A 20,734-nucleotide genomic window follows, 5' to 3' on the forward strand; every position below is an offset into this window, starting at 1 on the left:
ATTCCGAAATTCATCCAATATTTCAATTTCTATGTTGGCTGAAATCGCTTCCGCCTCGGCTTTTAGAGAGTGGTCAGAAAGTATCTACTAAAGGGTGGGGTGCAAGATATTTTCAAAAATTCTAAAACAAAATTGCACCCACTTTGATATCCTCAAAAATATAACCAGTAGTAGTAAGTTCCCGCCGGAGAGTTCAAAACATATCATAGATGTGTGAGGCCTAGACTATTTGCAGATATTGAGTATTCTATGTAAATCGGATGAGCTAATAGTTCGGGAGCTGTTTTTTTGTAAGATTTCGAGCGTTGGACAATACAGTAGACTCTCGCTTGTTCAAACTTTTGCTAATTTGAATTTATATCCACTCCTCGTCTGACATCATGCATGAGAGCCGTCGATATTAAATGCTTGATTTGAAAATTTTCCCAGTTGTGCTTTTATAAAAACATTTGCGTGTAATTTTCACGAACAAGGGTAGAAAATTTTTTAAATAAATTTCGTCCCAAACAAGCTTACCTGTGTCCAAGCACCCCCTTGGTGGGGGTGTCTCCATCTAATCTGTTGTTTATTTAATTTCACATTTTAGCAGTAGATTCTTCTACCACAGTAGTCTTTCTTGCATAAAATCTGCAATTCTAGTCAATTTTCACCCTAAAGACAATCCACCAGATTTTTTTCTTTCGCAGCTCAACTACTCAATTGAACAGTCTTGGGGCTCTTCTTCCTAGTCAACCAAACACATATGCAAATTTTTGCATATTCCACCCTCCTAGCAAAAAAGGTTTAAATTTATGAGAACGACAATTTTGACATCCAAACCTAAGATCTCACGCAAATCACATTTAGTTTTGTTTCGACATAATTTCGGCCTTCTAACACTTTACTAATAATCTTATATTCTCTGTTATCACAACTCCTGATGTGCATGACCGGCTATCATCCAGATGGCTTGTATCATTTTGGGGTCCGTCCTACTATGATGCTAGTCTCATCTTGATGATATTATTAAACTAAAGAATAATTTTCGCAAATTTTACGTGAATTTTCACTCATCATCAGTTTATCGAGACTAAATTGCACGAAAAAAAGCCCCAGAATTTTAAATTTAATCTCACGAACGAAATCTTCACGCTTTTTTATTTAAAAGAACATTTTTTAAGAACACCAGCCTCAGATTTACAATACTGTGCATAATGTATGATAATTTTCTAAAAATTAAGTTCATTCAACCAGGTTTCCCCCCCCCTTCCCCCCTAATACAATGCTGGGTGCGTATTCCAGCCGAAAAATTGCAGTGGCTGACTAACCCATCAGCATTGTAGTAAGGGGGGAGGGGGGAGCTTGTTTCTCAGTAGTAATGATTCCAAAATTATCAATATATTATGCACGGCATTGTAGGTACTCAGAAGAATAGCTCTATAATCTGAAACAATAGAAATTTAAGAACAACTTCAGCCTCAGCAATAGTTTACTGCTCTTTAGAAAAAAATCTATTTAATCGAAACATTGTCTTGTGAAAAAAGATAAAAGCGAAACGTTCTTTTAAATACAATGAAGAACATAAAAACTCTTTGGCTTCATTTTGAATAAGCAAGTGTCTACCCCTATATCAGGCTCGCATTATGCTTAGCATTTTATTGTTCTTAAACGATAGGGCCATTGTTTAGGCATCAAAGTCAGAGTTAAAAATCAGGATTTAAATATAGAAAGTAAAACAAGAATTTGTAGATGCTTTTACATAAATATTTTTCCACCGTTCATTCTTATATACAAACATAAAGTTCTTGAAAAAAAATGAAAAAATTGTGTAAGTAAAGTAACATAAAAATTCGTTATACATAATGTACTCTGTTATCACATGTGATGAGTTTAAAGCCTCGAATAGGGTTAGAGAGGAGCCTTTAGCCTTTCTAAGGCAAGAAAAAGTGAAGCCTGAAGATTTGCGCCGTATTAAGAATGGCGGATTGAATCTAGCGCTTTCATGATATTCATGACGTAATCTTTTATACGGAAGCACCCGAGATGACCCGGAACTAGTGGCAAACTAACAAAAGACTAGTGGCAAATTTTGCCACTAGTTCCGAATTATTTTGTATGCTTCCGTATAAAAAGATTAAATCATGAATATCATGAATATGTTTTACTTTCGATCTGGCAAACCACACAGGTCACTTGTTTTGGATGGAAATAAGTGGCGTAATTTCTCATCCAAGAGTTTCGGATCTAGTCTCTTCGGGGCTTCAAAAGTAATGATCACATGTGATACAAACCAAATGTTTGAGCGACACTCAAAATAAAAGCAACGTAATATTAAGTGTCGTTTTCATAAAAAACTCATTTTCCATTCTATCAACTTTGGTAAAGTTCACAGGCGCGGCGGAAGCGGGGAGACTGGGGAGACTTCAGCTTCAGCAAATTTTATCTCATTTTAACGGTTGCTCCGCCAGGCCTGGTTCATGACCAGTGAGCACTTTTACTTTAGGTGGGAACTAGAAATTTGTTAAACTAGAATACCAATTTCGAAAGATGAATTTAAGGTGTGGAAACACTAATACATTCAAACTCCGATAAAGATGTGAGGCAACGAGTTCAAATTGTTTAAAAAGAAACGAGCAAGAGTTTTTTTACTGAAAAGAACACTAACAAAAGAAGTCGTCATTTAAAAAAATTAAGCGATATTAAAAAAAGTTACAGGGTCATTGATTGGTATGTCCATTCTTCGTTTAAACGAAGGGTAATTTGCGGACGTTTTTGCTGGCTTTCTCTTCTTCGAATAATTGTTGTTTGAATTGTGAAACTTTTTCTAAAAAAAAGAGAGAAAATCTTTTTCGATCTTGCAAGATACTAGAATTATTCGACATAGAGAAAAGTCGAGTATATACTTACACAACTTAAGTATTTTTCAAATTATTCATCTAGGCTATATTATAAATTTTCGTAGAAGACTTTTGAAATAAAATTAAATGGCCCTCAGGCCTCTGGATTTCAGCCAAATCGAACTATTTTTGAAGTCTCCAGGCTGCTCCAAATCTTTTGAGACATACAGACACAGACACATGCAGATCATTCCCAGATTTAGCTTAACTGTAGTTGAATATACTTTACTCTCCTTTTAATCAGGTTTCTTACCCCCATTAAAGTACAAAAAACATGAATGCATACCTCGCAACGTTGTAAATTTTTCAATTTTTTCCATCAAGATCATGTCAAGTCGATGGACGTATTCTATATGGAAAAAGAAAGAAGGATGAGTCAGGAACAATGACAGATAAAAAATATTTTTTAAAGAAAGAAACGCGGAAAATTAAATTACTGGTGCTTAACTGTTGCATCAACATCGGTGCAAAGAGAGGTTCCTTCAAAGGACATCTTTTGACGTATTTTCTATCATTTGTTTGAACAGCACTTTTAAACAACAGAAAAACAACTTTTTCCGCTTTTCGAGAAGCGGCAGCGTTTTTCACAAATTATTTTGTTAATTCTGTGTTTTTTTCAGCATAGAGGCGCGGCTTCTTCTATACCATAAAAAAGAATACCTTTAAATATAGGAAATAACCATAGAGACAAAAGAGTACATACCTTCGAGATCACAATCCACGTCGTTTTCAACTCGATCCAAAAGTTTTTTCTCTTCTTCTAAAAGACTGAAATTCTCCTGAAAATTGAAAACGAAGAAAAAGAATGATGTAACTTAGTTTCATTTGGAAATTTTTAAAGTTCGCAGTTTCATTATAATTACTATATCTTCCCTTTCAGCGTTACTTACTTCGTCTTAAAAAACTTATTACGTTGTAATCCTCGTCCATTTTACTCTCCATTAGCATGCGGCCCGCTACTTCGATTTGAAAACTTGTAAACACAGAGCGTGCAGAGGTCGACAGTGGAAATCCAGCAAAGCAGCGGAAAAGCTTTCTGACTCTCCAACTCTACCTGCTGACCGTAAATCTGGGTCGGTCAGATGACGGGAACCAAATGATGACATCACATTTCCTATTATTAGACTTATAGAAAAACGTCTACTATTGTCTGCATTTTAGAGACTTTTGAACATTGGTCAAAGTAAGATTTTTCGTGTGAGATGGAAAACAACATTTTACATTATTAATAATAATTAGCGTATACTCTTGAAGTTGTGATGAATTATGCTGAAATCTGGGACAGACAGAAAATTGCAAATGAAAGGCCCTATCGCTAGCGCCGAGCCAATTAGCGTATACTCTTGAAGTTGTGATGAATTATGCTGAAATTTGGGACGGAAAAGTTTTTAACTTCACGAGACGGTTTGGAAAAGGTATTAGGGGAATGGCTGAACTAAAAGAAAGAATAAAACGATAAAGATAAATGCAAACCGAACCTCCATTGACGAGCGATGTTCATCGATGACCTGTTCTTCAGTTTCGATGAGAAGGGAGACAGCTTCGTGGAAATTGTACAAATCGTCTGAACCATCACGATTCTGGTCCTGAAAATACACGTATAGTGATACAAAAATAAGGATAAGATAACATTCAATAAAACAAGGAAAAAAGTTTGTCGATTAATTCCCGAACACCCTGACCAATCTTACTTTTATATTTTGAAGAAAGAATTTTGTCGAAGCCATATCTCAAGTATCCCCTGTACATATGACAGTAACAGTGGATCTGTTAGAGTAGTTCCAATTAGCTACTTGATGTATTAAGGAAACTGAATATGACGGTTAGTCCTGAAAAATTATGATACTATCAAAAGAAACGACTAACACCATTGGATTTTTCATTTTCCCTTCTCCTTTCCTAGATTGATGGTCTGAAGGTCTGAAAGATATGTATGTAGGACGAAGAATAATAATATTTCTCCAGTTGATTTAAAACACTGTCATTTAAAAGGAAATATTCATTCACTACATACGGATTTAGTGCAGAGCATGGCGAGTTCCGCATTACGGTAATGTGAATTGGAATGAGAGAGGGGCCGTTCATTTGTTTCGTCATCGTTCGCTCCTTCTTCACTCTCTTCTCCTTCATCTTCTTCTTCTTCACTGTACTCTTCATCATCGTCGTCCAAATGGATGATCCTTTTCTTCTTCTTACCACCCCTTCCATCGGGCCCAAGCTCCTTCGCTCTGCAGAGAAGGAAGAGATATATGATTAGTAATATGTACTCCAAGCGCGTTTGATTTGAGGCTAAGGATCTCATCTCACTGAAGATTGGCGTGACGCGCCATGAAACTTTGAGTTTGAAATAAGAATTTAGCCAACCTTTATTATAGTACTGCTCTATTAAACTATCTACCACACCTTCTTCCATCGGGCCCACCCCTTCTTCCATCGGGCCCAAGCTCCTTCGCTCTGCAGGGGAAAAGTGATACAGTTGCCTCTATAAATTCAATCTTTAAGGAACTAAGACTTCCGACGAATTATAGAAAGATTCGAATTATAGAGAATATTTTACACTACTTCCCAGCTGAGGAGGCCAATATTTTTAATTCGAATTAAAGAAAGATTCGAATTGTAAAGGTTCGAATTAGAGAGTTGACTGACTTCTAAGGTTGTACACCGAGCGCGTTAGGCAAAGAAATCAACTTTTGTGAATAATATTCAAACGACAGGCTTTCTGGTCGTAGAGGAAGCATTTAAACTCTGGGGCGAAGAAGGAGTGCGGTGAAAGTGATAATGACGATCCTAAAAAGGAACCTTAACTTGGCTCTGAGCCTGGAGTTCCTTATTTGTCCAGAGAATTTCAGCCTCAAAGTTCCTCATCTATAGTTCCTTATTTACTTAGCTGTTAAGTTAGGATTTGCTTAGTATGAAACTTCTGAATAACTTCTGTAAATTTTCTCTTTTCGACACATTGTATGTCGTGTCAGAAAGAATTCATCATCTTTTTGTTTAGGTTATTGTAAATATATGCAAGTTCAAGTTTATACTGTTCCTTAACTTAATTTCTTTTTGTGAGCCTGAGCAGATCCTTAAAAATTTCTTATTTTTTTTAACCATTTTCAGCCTCAAGTTCCTTATAAATGCGTTCCTTATGAAAAAAAGTGCATTTCTCTTTCTGGTTGTTCTAAAACCATGAGAATCATGAATTAAGATCAAAGATTCTCTCAGGTTTGAGAATCCTCAAAAATACATCATAGAAAAACAGCAAACCTGTCAGCATAGCGCAGTGTGTTTAGTGTGTGTTCAACGCAACTCAAACCAGGAGAAATCATGGCAATCTAAAATGGAAGATATTGGTTACAAATGATTCAACGGCCGAATTAGTAGCTACCAATTCTAGTCCTGTGAGAGCTTTGAACTCTCCTGTTTTCAAAGACCGACCGTAGCATGAAGGTAGAGTATCTAGCTACGGTGAGTAAGGATGTGGGTCCGACCACTGCCGGGTCATACCAAAGATTCTCAAAATGGTACTTGATGTCTCTCTGCTTGATGCTCAGCAATTAGGAGAAGGATCAAGGGTAAGTGGAGAAATTTTGGAAAAAGAGTGGCGCCCTCCCCTACCTTCATGTAGACAGCTAGAGAAAAGAGTCTTTGGTTTGTTCTCGACTGCGGTCGGAAACTTACTTTACTACTTACTGCTTCAAAGTAAAGTGACACTAGAGAGAGACATACTCACCATACATGTCTTGGCATTTTCACCGATGAACGAATCGCGAAGAACCTAAATAATAAACAAGGAATCTACAAAACCTTCAAAGAAAATACAGAATCCTTGCTTTGAAATAGTCATCGAGTTTAGTTACAGATCTATAGTAGAAGATAGCGCCTAGTAATCTTTGACTTTTTGACGGCTTTAGATTTAACTCAGGTGTAATCGCAGTTAACTTTTATTTGAATTTAAAAAAAAATTGTTAACGAACCTGAGTCAGTTTACTTGCACGGAAGGGTAGATGGGCGCCTTTCTTCCCAAGAGCACGAATGCATTCCTATTGAGAGCAAAAAATTATTAATTTGGTGCAAAACATTACAAAAGCGTTAGTTTTGTTGACAATGTAGTTGAACTATGCAACAATGAAGCACTATTTCAGTTTCTTAGCTGTTTATAATTGCATCGAAACCCTATCACAGTTAAAGAAGGTTAACGGGAAGTGTGATCAAAGGTAGGCTGGCGGAGATTTCTTTCTCTTCACTAGGGAGGGGGCTTCTGAGATGGTATTTACCGGTATGCCGGCATTTGACGGGAAAAATGTCCGGTATTGAAAGGCCTTATGCCCGGTATTTTTGTACTGGTCGGTACATTTTGATCGAAACGCCGGTATTTTACGAAAAAATTATCGGTATTCCGGTATTTTTACCCCCCCCCCCCACTCTTAGAGTCTATGGGTTTGAAAAAGATCCGCATACTTTGAGGGCGAGGAGACTTTTGTTGATTTCTGCTCCTTCCAACCTGGTTTGTCGATCAGAGCTCATCGTGTCTGCTCCACGCTCGTTACCTGGCAACCAAAACAAAACATTAGTCAAAGAATCAATCCCTTCTCATTAATCTTTGAAATTATTCTTCGAAACGGTTTGCATCACCGCCGGTCTTCAAATGTTTCTTCTTCCGGATTCATCCGAAATCTTAAAGACCTAAAGTATATTTCATCATCTCAAAAAAAAAATTAATATAGAATGGCATAGTACGAACCTGCTAAATCAATGAGAGAGAATTTTCCGTGTAACGATCCCATACTACCATCTTTACCATGGCCCCTAAAGAAAAAACAAAACTGTGTTAAGAAGTTAAAGTTACAGAAAAGTATTTTTGACCTTTGACTAGACTGGAGTCGTTTATAATGCGTGTAATACTAATAATACCAATACTAATAACAATAATATTAATAATACGGGATTTAGTTTGTATAAACGACTGGAAGAATCCGGTGTTCCAGCCTTAGAGATACAGGGACTAGCTACACGAAATCAACTCAAATGAAAAACTTTCAATACACAAATCCACACTTATTCTTTTTTCTCAAGAATTATTTTGAGCAGGAAAAAATTATAATTGCAATATTGACACTTTTCTTTTGTTTGGAGTTAGTGCACAAAGGTTTCTAGACGACTAAAATTGTTCCATTCATTACTTTTTGCTTTATTTCTACTATGTATAAATTAGTCGTCTAGCTTGCTAGACTAACCTTTGACGAAACCAACATTGATCTTTAACCCTTTGAGTGCCAGGGTCCTTTTTTCTAAGTTTTTTTTAAAAAATCGCTAGTTCAAACTTTAAGGGCTTATATCTCCTGATCTAGAAGGAATTAGAAGCTCGTATATAGCTCGTTGGATAGCTTAGAGTCTCTTCTTTCTTTTGGGCGCCTTCGGCGCCGCCCGATTTAGGAAGGGCGTGGTGGGCAGCGGCCAAGGGGGGGGGGGTAGGTTAGGGAATTAAAGCAGTCAGGCCCGCTGCGCGGACCTGACTGAACTGAATGATGAAAAGGTGCCCAGTGGTAAAAATTTCAAATCAATTCACTAGAAGACAGAATAAAGTAAAAACAGGGCCAAATTTGGAGGTTTCTTGGATCACTCATTGACCAAAAATAGTCAAAAAACGGTCAGAATCTCAAAAAAGTGAATTTTTGTCAATTTTTTGCATTTTTTTGACTTTTTTGCTTAAAATTTCGCTGGAAAGACTCACTTTTGAATTTTTTTTTGCTTGACCATAAAGGACAATCTAATTCCTACGAGTTCGACCAAAAATAACGATTTCTAACTCAAACTGGGCATTACAGGAGGGCTTCGCCCTCCTATATAGCCCATGTCGTATATATACGACATCGGCACTTAAAGGGTTAAACAAAGTGAAAAAAAAATTTTGAAAATGTGATTTTTTGGTGTTTTTCAGCATTTTTGAGTGAGTTTAGGCCAAAAATTGAGAAATCTAAAAAAAAAAAATAATTTTTGCAATTTTTCTTTAACCCTTTGAGTGCCAGGGTCCTTTTTTCTAAGTTTTTTTTAAAAAAATCGCTAGTTCAAACTTTAAGGGCTTATATCTCCTGATCTAGAAGGAATTAGAAGCTCGTATATAGCTCGTTGGATAGCTTAGAGTCTCTTCTTTCTTTTGGGCGCCTTCGGCGCCGCCCGATTTAGGAAGGGCGTGGTGGGCAGCGGCCAAGGGGGGGGGGGGGGGGTAGGTTAGGGAATTAAAGCAGTCAGGCCCGCTGCGCGGACCTGACTGAACTGATGAAAAGGTGCCCAGTGGTAAAATTTCAAATCAATTCACTAGAAGACAGAATAAAGTAAAACAGGGCCAAATTTGGAGGTTCTTGGATCACTCGTTGACCAAAAATAGTCAAAAAACGGTCAGAATCTCAAAAAAGTGAATTTTTGTCAATTTTTTGCAATTTTTTGACTTTTTTGCTTAAAATTTCGCTGGAAAGACTCACTTTTGAATTTTTTTTTGCTTGACCATAAAGGACAATCTAATTCCTACGAGTTCGACCAAAAATAACGATTTCTAACTCAAACTGGGCATTACAGGAGGGCTTCGCCCTCCTATATAGCCCATGTCGTATATATACGACATCGGCACTTAAAGGGTTAAAAAAAACAAAATAATATTTATATCTGATACCAAATTCTTCTTTTCTACACTGTACTTAGTACAAAAAGCAGTTGAGGTTTTCAAGGTTCGCAAAAACAACGAGAACAAACTTAGAATTTTGATGACATACAAATCAGGTGCGCTTCTTATGCTGACAAACCCGAAGAAACTGTGCTGGCAAGGAGCGGCAGAAATTTGTTCTTGTCTTTTCTTTTTATCTTTTGTTAAAGAACGATGTGTAAGCAAATGGTAGAAGTTGCATTAAATGATATCTTTTAGTTTGGGATATTACAAGGTTTTGAGTGAGATCGTCTTCTTAAAGAAATTCTTATTTCACCTTTTTCTGAGGATCATTTGGAAGATAGCGTGAGAACGAGATGAATTTTGATTGGCTGACGTTGTTCCTGAGGTCCTGGTTTTCATGCCTTGGTCCAATAATTTCATGACATCGTTTACATTGTGGACGGTCGTTTCGTTTAAGTTTGGAATCTAAAATAAGGCATTATCCAATAATGAAACGAGTTTGGAATTAAATTTTTGCAGTCGAAAAGAAATGCAGTCAATTTTCCTCATAATACCTCTTTGATTCGACCCTTTCTGTAATTCGAACTAAAACATTGGTTCCCTAAGCTGGATAGTAGTGTAAAACGCTCTCTATAATTCGAATTTTTCTCTAATTCGAAGAAATGTCTTGGTCCCTTGAATATCGAATTAAAGGGAAGAAACTGTAGTGCAGTACTACCAAAGTGGAAATTCAGATATTGCTTTCCTTAATGCCGCTATGGATGACTTATGTGCATTGGTATTATTACTTCAGTCAATTTTCTTTGTTTTATTTATTTTCTAACCTGTACTTGTGCTTTCCCATCTTCCAAGACTTGTAATTTCTTTCGTTTGTTCAGTAAATCGAATATCTATCAAAAAGAATGCATCAAGAAAGTAAATACATCAAGAATAATTGTTTGGGAGTTCCAGCATCCGAGAAGAGACTACTGTCAATAAATGTAGCAATAAGACTGTCCTAGTTTGCAATCACTGACCTTTATATAACCTGGACCAAGCTTCTTAATCCCGGCCAAGCAAAATCTTTGATCAGAGTTTTTTGAAAAGTGGTACCCTAATGGCGGCACTTCTCAATCGCGGTGTAAATGCATCGAGAGCGCTAGATCTACTTTCTCTCGAAAACTTTTGATGATGTAGCGCCGTTAGACGTTAATTTTTAACATTGCAATGGCTTCTTCTCGGGTACCAATTCAAAAAAAACTTCGATCAAAGATGGCAGATATAGCTTGGTCTAGGGTATATAAAGGTCAGTGTTTGCAATGTGTAGAATCATTTTTTTTAAAGAGTGTAATGGAACAACCAAACAAGGATAAAGCAATTATTTACTTTTCCACTATAGATTTCGAAGAAACTTGCGGAGACAATCAAGTCTAGAGATTTGTATTTCGTTTTCTGCAATTTGAAGATGTCGTTCGCTGAAAAAGTAGAAGAATATACATGTAATGTTTTTTAGTTTCTTAGTTTAGTGATAGCAGTCAAACTTCACATATCATGGTTTAAAACATCTCCGATGGAACATCATGTCTGGCTTGGATGTAAATAAAAAGCTCTAAACTGACCAGAGAAGGCTCCAATATCAAAGAAATCACTTTTGAAGGGTTACGTTTAAGACCTGGGCAAACCGATCCAACATTTCATCCAACATGCCTTTTTTCTGATGTTGGATGAAATGTTGGATCAGTTTGCGTAAATTCAAATTCTTTGAAGAAAAAAGAGAAAATTCAAAAAAAGAAGAAAAAAATCGTGTTGGACGACGTTGGATGAAGTTTGATCGCTATCAAACATTTCATCCAACATTTGCGCCGAGATCAAAGAAGCTCTCTCATTGAATTGTGTAATTTTTCGTGTTGGATTGGTTTGGTGGTACTTTTTTCTTTATTTTTTTGAATTTTCATCTTTTTCCAAGTCATGTCGGATGAAATGTTGGATCGGTTTGCCCCGGCATTGATTTTCGCTTCATCCAACGCAAGTTTTTCCATCAAACATTTCATCCAACATTGGAAAATCATGTTGGATGAAATGTTGGACCGATTTGGCCTGGCCCTACAATTTTTTACTTCAAAAGATAAACAATTTACCATTCTAAAAAGCAAATGATGCAACATCCTAAAAGACTTCAAACGTCTTACCTGCTAAACAATAGATTCCTTTGCTACTATCTTGTTGTTTCCCTTGCGTGAAATCACCGCCCATCGTCTGTAAGAAATATTGTCAAAAGCTAGGTAAAAATTTGAGGGTGTCTTTTAAATTCTTCTCAAATGTATAGATAAGTAAAAGCTCAAAGGAGACACATGGTAAAATGGCGTAATGGAGTTCATATGAGTATAGATTTATGAGTCACAAGGGGAAAAGCGGAAATGTTTATAAAACGATTCGTTATTTTACGTAGATAGCCCAGTAGGACTTTTGATTGCTTTTATTAGGTACACAGCTAGTTAGCTCAGATATATTTGATCTGAACGGACCATATGAAGAATCAAGGATTAAAACCACGAACCCCTGATTTGAGGCACTGACACCTTGGCCATCGCTCCATTCACGATTGAATTGAACTTGAGGTCATATTCTCACAATAAAAACTTACATGTGTTTTTCCACTACCCGTTTGTCCATAAGCGAAACAGGTGGCCATCCCTTGGTTGAAAATACTGTCTACTAGCGGTTTGGCTGTGTAACGGTAAACAATCTCGTTGGTAGCCGTCTCGTCGAACGAGTAATCGAAACTAGTGAAAAGAACAAGGGTAGAATGAGAACAAAGTTTTTGTTCTTATGTCAGCTTAGAGCAATAAAATGGCTTTTATTTAGTCTTAGAGAGAAACCTTGGTAACCACGACGTTCCGGTTTTTGACAATTCTGAGAAACGAGTAGTTTTAATGGAGCTCATAAAAATGTCTCATGCAAAACTTCTGTAATTTTTTCTCCAGAAAACACTCACAAACAAAAACTAAAATAAAAACAAAATTAATGTTCTATATTAAAAATGCTAACAATTACCGAAATTTATGATTATCTAAGTATTTTGTTAGGTCAACTTTCAGCTTACACTCGTGTACCTGCAAAGTAATTAAAAAGTGTCATTGTTTGAATCAAATCAAATTATCGTAGAGCAGTACACAAAAATTGTTGGGAAAATAACTCACCTCAATACAATTTTTCAACCGTAGTCGCGCGGTCAGGCGCGTGCCACTTAATTATTTAATCATCCCTTAAACTCGATTCAATCCTTTTTTGGCAATTTTTTCTATTGTCTATAGACGTACGGAAAAAGGACTGGGACGGTTTTCGTGGGATAAAGCGGACAAAAATGCCTGCGCATCAATTGACAGCTATGGTCGAAAAGGTGTATTGGGAATTTAAAATATCACCACTCTCGAAATAGAATGTAAACTTGTATTTCTTTTTCTCCCTTACTGAGTGAAAAGATCCCCCGGAACTAAAAGGACCCCAACGAATGAAACTAATGTTGGTAAACATTAATTTTCCCTCAAACATGTCATTAATGAAAACAGATAATCTACATGAAGATGATGTCAAAATAACTTAAAATATCACTGAGAAACCACACAGCGCAGCAACACTCTTTATTATATTATTGTATGAAAAAGAAGGAGACATACAATGGTCGTTTGTTTGTCGGCACCAGCCACAATGTCGATATCTTTCTTGGCGTTTTCTACAGAGAAAAGAGGGATATTTATTTAAATGTTGTGTATACAACTCTATGAAGCAAAGAAAGACGACCAGAAAATGTAGCTACAGTAAATCCATCTCTAAATTTTTTATCTAGGGGGTTAGAAAGGCTGCAAGGACTTTTTTAAAAGAAACCTCATTCACTTTACCTTTTTTGTTGAGCGGTCTTTTCCTAACGCATACACAAATTTGATGGTCTATTATCTAGATTTAAAAAAGATACAAGGGAAATTAACTTTAAAGCATCGATTCACAACAATACAATGAAAAGGGATATCAATAAAATTAGAAGTAAAAGATCCCAAGCAATTCTTTGTTGCAGCTATACACAGCCAAAATATTCAATTTCGAATTTAATTTTAAAAGCTAATATTTGAGTTTCTATTTCGCAAGAAAAAATGTAAGTGCTAGTTGACTCTCTACGATGAATGAAATTCAATTCAATACATTAAATTAAAGTTTTTTTATCTTTTAGACACATGTTTAACCATTGAAGACAAGGCTGGACTTTTAAGTCCAGCCCAGCTTTAAAGATATAACCCCATTTATAATGGGCCCAGGTGGGGTGACAGGGAGGTTTTAAAAAACATTTGATTTCTATCTGCGACATGTATCAACCACCTAAAATAGTTACTCAGAACACCAAAACTGAATTTCCGAGTCAAAAACAGCTTTGTAGTGACTAAAGTGTTTGGGTACTTGCCTGCCTGGACGTTAGAACTAACTATCTGTAGAATAGTGTTTCTCAGGTAAGGCACCTTGATATAAAGAGACAATTAAAACTTACAGGATCATTTAGTCCAATATGCTGTAGTTCACCCATGGTTGCTTGATAGTCTAAGATCATTTTCAAAAATTGCCAGTTTGGATTACTTGGGTCTAGTTCTGATTTGATTTGCTCTTGTTCTTTCTTGACTTCAGATTGACGAGCTCTGGAAAATAAAGTTTTTAAATAGAAAAAATTGAAAACTCTCAATGTACTGATAGAGAATCTGAGAACTCAATTCATCCAAATTTTTCTTCAAAACACAGTATTATTCAGGATGATACATTATTTCTAATGCAAAATAATGACCTTACCTTCTATTTTCTCTGTTTTGTTTTAGCCTTTCCACCTCTTTCACACAATTTGATCGTCGACTTTTCGCTACTAAATTCAGAAAAAATAATATTTGACTGTTAAATATCTATAAATATCAGAACCTTGTTTGTTAAAGACTGATCTTTGGTTTGTTTATATTTCATTATTTTTTGCCTCAAAGCTTCGACTAGTCTACTTGATTCAGCTCATTGAGGGACTGGATAAGGCAATCTACTAATATAAGAAACACATGTCCTCAGAAATCTATTTATTAGCTCTTCCAGTTCCAATTTCACAACAGTGCAAATATTATTAAGGATGCCCAGTTTTACTTTAACATAACTAGAAAAATAAACAATTGCAACTTTAAGATTACCTCCAGGTGCAGGTTTTTTGTTTTCTTTCTCCATAGGTTTACTCATGATGGCAGTTTCATCTGAGTCTTCCACACTGTCTTGTTTACGTGAGTATGCACGGCTGTTTTTGACCGCTCCACTGTGTTGTTGCTGTTGTGCTGTAGGAACCATTGATTTTGATCGTAAATCTGTTGTTGAAGAGCAAGGTTTGAATAAAGAGAATACAATTTTATCAATTAATTTCTTTTGTTTCGGTTCAACAAGCTATAATCTTGCTCAATATCAACAATATGGGATTAAATTTTTAAAGAAAACAAAAATAGTGTTTTGTTGCTTATTCATCAATGAAACATATTGTATTTTAAAAAACCAAACCTACTTCTAGCTGGGCGTGAAACACTTGGAGAATTTGTTGCTTCTTTCCGTGTCTAGAATAAGAGAGTAGAAAAGGACATGAGTTGAAAATGAATTTTCAGTGAGGCTATAGATTCTTCTTTTCATCATTTCTATAACGTGGTGTAACTTGGATCCCCATTGACAAGCCCTTTTCGGTACTTGGAAGTCTAATAGCAAGTGCAATGGGTAGATCAGTTAGTAGACCATTCACCTTTCAAGAAACAAAGGGTTCCAGGTATAAGTTCTCTCGTTGCTTCAAACTCAATTATGAGTAGATTAGATTAAATATTTGATTGAAGTGGTAAGTTACTGGGAACTGAGAGTAGGCCTGGCACTCCCTTCACCTCTAGCATGACCAAAAAAGAGGACAGAATCCCTCACTTCTATCTCCCACCACCAACACCACCACAAGCGGAACTAAATTGAGAGCAAGGATGAAAATGAAAGATTCTTACAGGAATACCACCCCCACCTCCACCATGGTGTGGCAGAGATTGTCGCTTGCTGGTTTTTGCTGCTTTAGGATTGAATTGGGGATTCAAAGAGTATACTTGATCCAAGTTGATCTAAAAAAAATAGGGTAAAATAACGTTTTATCAGCTGCAGAAATGGATTATTTATAAAATGAACTACAAAGCTATGTATCCCTGGACAACAACAGATAACTTGAGTGGAAATTTCTTGACAAAAGAATCAACGTAAAAATCTATATTTTTAAAAAACAAAGAAAAACAACACAGGTATTCTAAACAAAGAAGAAGAAGAGTTTGTGATTAATTTCTTCTACGGGGTGTCCGGAAAAAAAGTATCGAGTTCGAACATGATTCTGAGTAGAAGGTTGTTGCGTGTGTTTAACAAAATGTAAGAAAATATATACTAACACAATAATTGTTTTTACGACATTCATTATGAATTAGCTTTTTGATTACAATTTTCATAACATTAAAGTTATTGAGAATTGTTTTTTGTAAAGGTTGTTCATAAAAGATGTCTCATGACAATCAATATGACACAAAGAGAAACTTTGATAAACATTGAAAATTTAGTGAAACACACACAAGAACTTTCTTTCTATAGAAGTGGTACGACTCAATACTTCTTTTCCGGACACCCTGTATAATTCGTCTTTAGACTGTAGACATGAAGACAGACGGGCAAACAGACTGATGAAAAATTACAAGCGAGTACTTTCTTATTAAGATCTTTAGACATTTGGAATTGACCAAGAAACAAGTTTGTGAAATAATAGAATTCACCTCTTTTCCCTTTGTTTCACCAAATTCAAACCACTCTACAGTAACATTTTGTCCAACAAAATCAACACCACTGACACTAGCTGAGTGTATACGCCCTGCAAGTGGAGAAAAAAATTTCATCAATACATAATTTGTTTTGGCCTGTTCCAGCAGATCATAATTATAAAAAAGAAGTTTATCAACCATGAGTTTTAATGACAATAAAAGCAACAAAAGAATTGTTTTTGAATATTTTTAGTGAATTCAAGATGGGTTTGACAACTAGACACTTAAAAAAGCTTGAAAATGTCTGAATGAATGAACAACGAAGAAACAGCTACAATAATAAAGAATAGTTTACCATCAGATCGTTGAATTTCAACAGTTGTCCCGACCTCCAATTTCATGTTGGTCACCTCTGAGTAGTCAGTGCATCAATGTATGGAAAATGTTTCCTAGTTTTTATGTTGTTTTTGCACCTAAATAAATAAACCTGTGTGTGAAATTTCAGTTGGCAAAATGATAGAGGCACAGGCGTAATAAAGTAATAATCTTGACTTTCGATTTTAGACTTTTTGATTATTGAATAAAGCTCATTTATTTTATCATATATTTTTTAAATTGTACACTTAAAAATTTCTAAATATAGTTGTTTTATTGTCTTTATTAGTAAGTATATTTTTTCATTTATTTATTTTTTGTTCCATTAGCGAAAATAACTTATAAAAAATTCATGCTAAGAAAGAAATAGAAATAGAAAAAAGAAAATTTTAATTCAATTTTTATTTTTGTTTTGGTTAGATTTCCACTGCAACTTTCCAGCAGAATAATAACAGCTGTTTGAACAACTAGCCAACCAAGCAAGTGGTAAACAAACACAGTCAAATATAAAAGGGGGTTTATTTCTACCTATTGCCATGTTAGACCAGCAACTTGATGTGTTGTGAGCACAAGTTGGCATAGTCAGGTAAGCACAGTGATTTCCCTATCTTATGATATTGAATGCTGTCCTGGATAGGCCTGTTCAGTTCATCAGAAGGTTCACCTCTCTCTCATGTGTGACTCCCAAGCAATTTTAAGTAACTGAAAAGCTGATCGACCCAAAGACTGCACTTTCTTTTATAGGTATGTGACCAGCTTTTTGCCCACTTAGGCCGTTGGGGCAATATTAAAAGGCTGATAAAAGTCCGCTACAGAAAATGGCTTATGAAAATGGCCTTAGAAGCTTTATAAATTGACCAAGTTACCGGGTTGATATTTTTTGTTGGCTGCTTTTAGTCTGTTTTTGTTGGCCGGCATTATGTATGACAGCAAAAAGTTTGATTATCTAGTGTCTAAAGTTTTTATTGACTGTCGAGAATGTCAAGAATATTGCCCATCGATGTTCGAATGTTTATCATAACATTCAAATCTCTTCAAAACGTTCTAATAATAACACAAAACATTAGAAATTTTATAGAATGTTGTGACTAGAGAGTAGTGATGGGTTTTATTTTCTTGATTCTTCGGGATTTACTAGATTTAAAAAACCCGACAAAAATTACTACCGACCGACTGGATTTGAAGATGTTTCATGATGCGAACAGAACATATTTTAGATTGTTGCCTTTGGTGCAGAATTCAGAGGCAAAATGTTTTTTTGAAATTCCTGGATTTCCATTATGTGTAATTTCCAAGGGTTCAAATTAAAAATAGAGCAGAATTTCCGAAGCACTTTGAAAAACTGACTGATTTCCAAATGCTTTTATTTATCTGAAAATTCCTGTCGTCCACCCCCTCTATCAATTTTTTTCTGGAAGAGCCCATTAAAAAAAGTACGTCATACAGTACTTAGTACAAAACTATACCAGGAAATATTGTACATCCTTCCAAGGCTACTAAACCACAAAATAAAGTTATAATTTATGATTACAGTAAAGATAATATTAAAGACTATTCTCAACTTCAGTTGAGCTAGTATCTCAGAATGTTTGTTTGTGAGTTTGTTTGTCCACAAACTTTGGGGCAGCGTAGAGAGCGGAATAATTGGTTTAAGGAGCTGGAATTTGGCACACGCCCTCCTTATGTTAAAACTTAGGGGCAGTTTTTTCAATTTTTGTAACTTTGCTTTTTTTCGGGAGTTATCCCCATTTTACCGGGATTTTGCACTTATTTTTAATAAGTCAAAATAATTGACGTCAAATATTTTTAAAATTTTTTTTAGATTCAATTTTTTTTAGATTCATTGACGTAAATAAATAAATACAGATAAAAAAATTCACTCCATTAAGAATTAGTGAATAAGTGAAAATAAAAAAGAGAAACAGAAAATAAAACAAGAAGTGGAAAAACTGGTTTGTCATTGTGGAAGTACTGTACCATTTGACAAGAAGGATTGATTTCACAGCTTTTGACCCTGGAACAGCTACGCATGACAAGAGAACACCTGGGTTCCCATGCGTAGCTGAGCAGGTACCAATCCTTTATTTTATCTGCATTATCTTGATCTACACGTTGTGCGAGCATTCTTCGGATACACCACTCCCTCAGTCTTGTTTGATCTTCTAAGTCTGGGATGGCAAATAATGAGTGCAACAAAACTTCCAAACAAGAAGATGTTAACTCAGTAATTGGTGAGCTCTGCCTACTAGTCCTACCGACGACATCAAGAGATGTATCAAAACCTACCAATATGGAAAGGACCTTGATCGTTTGAGGAAGGATTTCAACGGATTTACCAAATCTATTTTAGAAGATACCTGTTTCTACAAGTACCTGAGCAAAAAGACTATCTGAAACCTTCAAACATACATAACCTTATATGTAGGATCCAGAACTTGCTTCCAGAGAGATGCGCCATCTGTAATGAATCTTACTGTGTAAGGTTGGAGGATAATCCCCTTCTTCAATGCGTCATGTGTGGACAGGATGTTCATAGGCAATGTTTTCTTCTTCAACTCGGTGCTGTTGACCCAAATATGGACAGTGATAGTCTCTTGTCTATCATTAATCCACATAACATCAAAAACCTCTACTACCTTTGCGATCACTGTGCTAATGAGAACCTCCCAAAGAGCGAAGCAGGAAAGAAGAAAAACAAAAGACAGAGAGACCTTAATAACCTTGTCAAGCCAATACCAATGGCAGGCAAACAAGATGAGGATGACAATATGAGTGATCCAATCCTGAGTGATAAAGACAACTCAGAGTCAAATGAGACAATTGAGATATCCAAAACCTGTGCGCACTATGTAAAAGGAAAATGCAAGTACGGAATAAAGGGAAGAAACTGCAAGTTCGACCATCCAAAAGCATGTCGAAAATTCATGAAGCACGGAACCAGAGCCAGAGTTGGTTGTCAAAAAGGTAGAAACTGTCTCTTTTTTCACCCAAAAATGTGCTTTGATTCACTGAGGAAAGGAGAATGTTTCAATAAGATGTGTCAGCTAACACATGTAAAAGGAACAAAAAGAAATGCCGAAACCTACCCACAGAGAGAGAGAGAATATCAAAACAAATGGGATGTCAAAGAAAATCAGTACCAAAATGATTTTAAGGAACAACACTATCAGCATGACAACAGGGAGTATGGATCTCAAGAAACCCTCAAAGAATAACCAGAATACAAACAAAGAAATGGATTTTTTAGCTATTTTTCAAAAATTCAAAAAAGACTTAATGCTGGAGATCGATCAGAAAATATCCACACTGATGGACAAACAAGTGAGGAAGGAAATACCACTACAATACCAGTATCCTCAACGAATGATGTCCCCTCAGAACACCAACTGGGGAATAAACCCGTCAATGATCAACCCGTCTCGCTATTAAATTCATTTTCAATTTTAAACGTTCAAGGACTTAAACCACAAACAGTTCAATCAACAGTACCATATATCAAAGACAAGTTGATTGAGAATAACTTTTTATTTATGATTTTAACAGAAACTTGGCTCAAAGACCATAATGATGCTGAGTTACACATAGAAGGCTATGAAATATTTCGGTCCGACAGAAAAAGACCAAAGTCACGATTTGGAAGATGTAGTGGTGGTGTCGCTATATACATGAGCGAAGATATTTCATCACACTTCAAACAGACCGTTACACACTCAAGTGGCGTTATCGAAGTCATCTGTCTGAGTTCGACTACACTTGATATCCAAATATGGGGAATATACCGACAGCCAGACGACTCATCAAACGGAAATCCATCTAAGAATGAACAATTCAAACCAGTTATAGAGTTAATTAAATCAGAACTAGACAAAACTGAAGGAAAAACACCAGACATCTTCATAGCAGGTGATTTTAACCTGCCACACGCAAATTGGGACAGTAAGTGCTCAAACCCTGGGGCATCTACAGAGGAACAAAGAATGACTAGTGAAATATTCACTCTTATGAATGACCATAATCTGATTCAACAC

General features: G+C 35.9%; 1 protein-coding gene across 1 annotated transcript; it reads right to left on the reverse strand.

The window, feature by feature from the left end:
• Positions 1-1,729: 1,729 nt before the first annotated feature.
• Positions 1,730-16,812, reverse strand: LOC136812768 (kinesin-like protein KIF2A). Its single transcript, XM_067069294.1, has 25 exons — positions 16,687-16,812; positions 16,347-16,441; positions 15,546-15,656; positions 15,074-15,122; positions 14,715-14,882; positions 14,338-14,407; positions 14,045-14,189; positions 13,407-13,461; positions 13,185-13,240; positions 12,562-12,620; positions 12,152-12,290; positions 11,697-11,763; positions 10,894-10,982; positions 10,353-10,418; positions 9,842-9,993; positions 7,609-7,673; positions 7,326-7,414; positions 6,842-6,907; positions 6,598-6,642; positions 6,132-6,199; positions 4,891-5,104; positions 4,355-4,462; positions 3,580-3,655; positions 3,163-3,225; positions 1,730-2,803 (listed from the first exon to the last, which is right to left on the reverse strand). The coding sequence occupies exons 1-25, from the start codon at positions 16,730-16,732 to the stop codon at positions 2,724-2,726; spliced, it is 2,241 nt and encodes a 746-aa protein (XP_066925395.1). The 5' UTR covers positions 16,733-16,812; the 3' UTR covers positions 1,730-2,723.
• Between the last annotated feature and the right edge of the window lie 3,922 nt (positions 16,813-20,734).

Source organism: Clytia hemisphaerica, unplaced genomic scaffold (assembly GCF_902728285.1).
Source record: "Clytia hemisphaerica strain Z4C2 unplaced genomic scaffold, Clytia hemisphaerica genome assembly, whole genome shotgun sequence".
Taxonomy (NCBI): Eukaryota; Metazoa; Cnidaria; class Hydrozoa; order Leptothecata; family Clytiidae; genus Clytia; species Clytia hemisphaerica.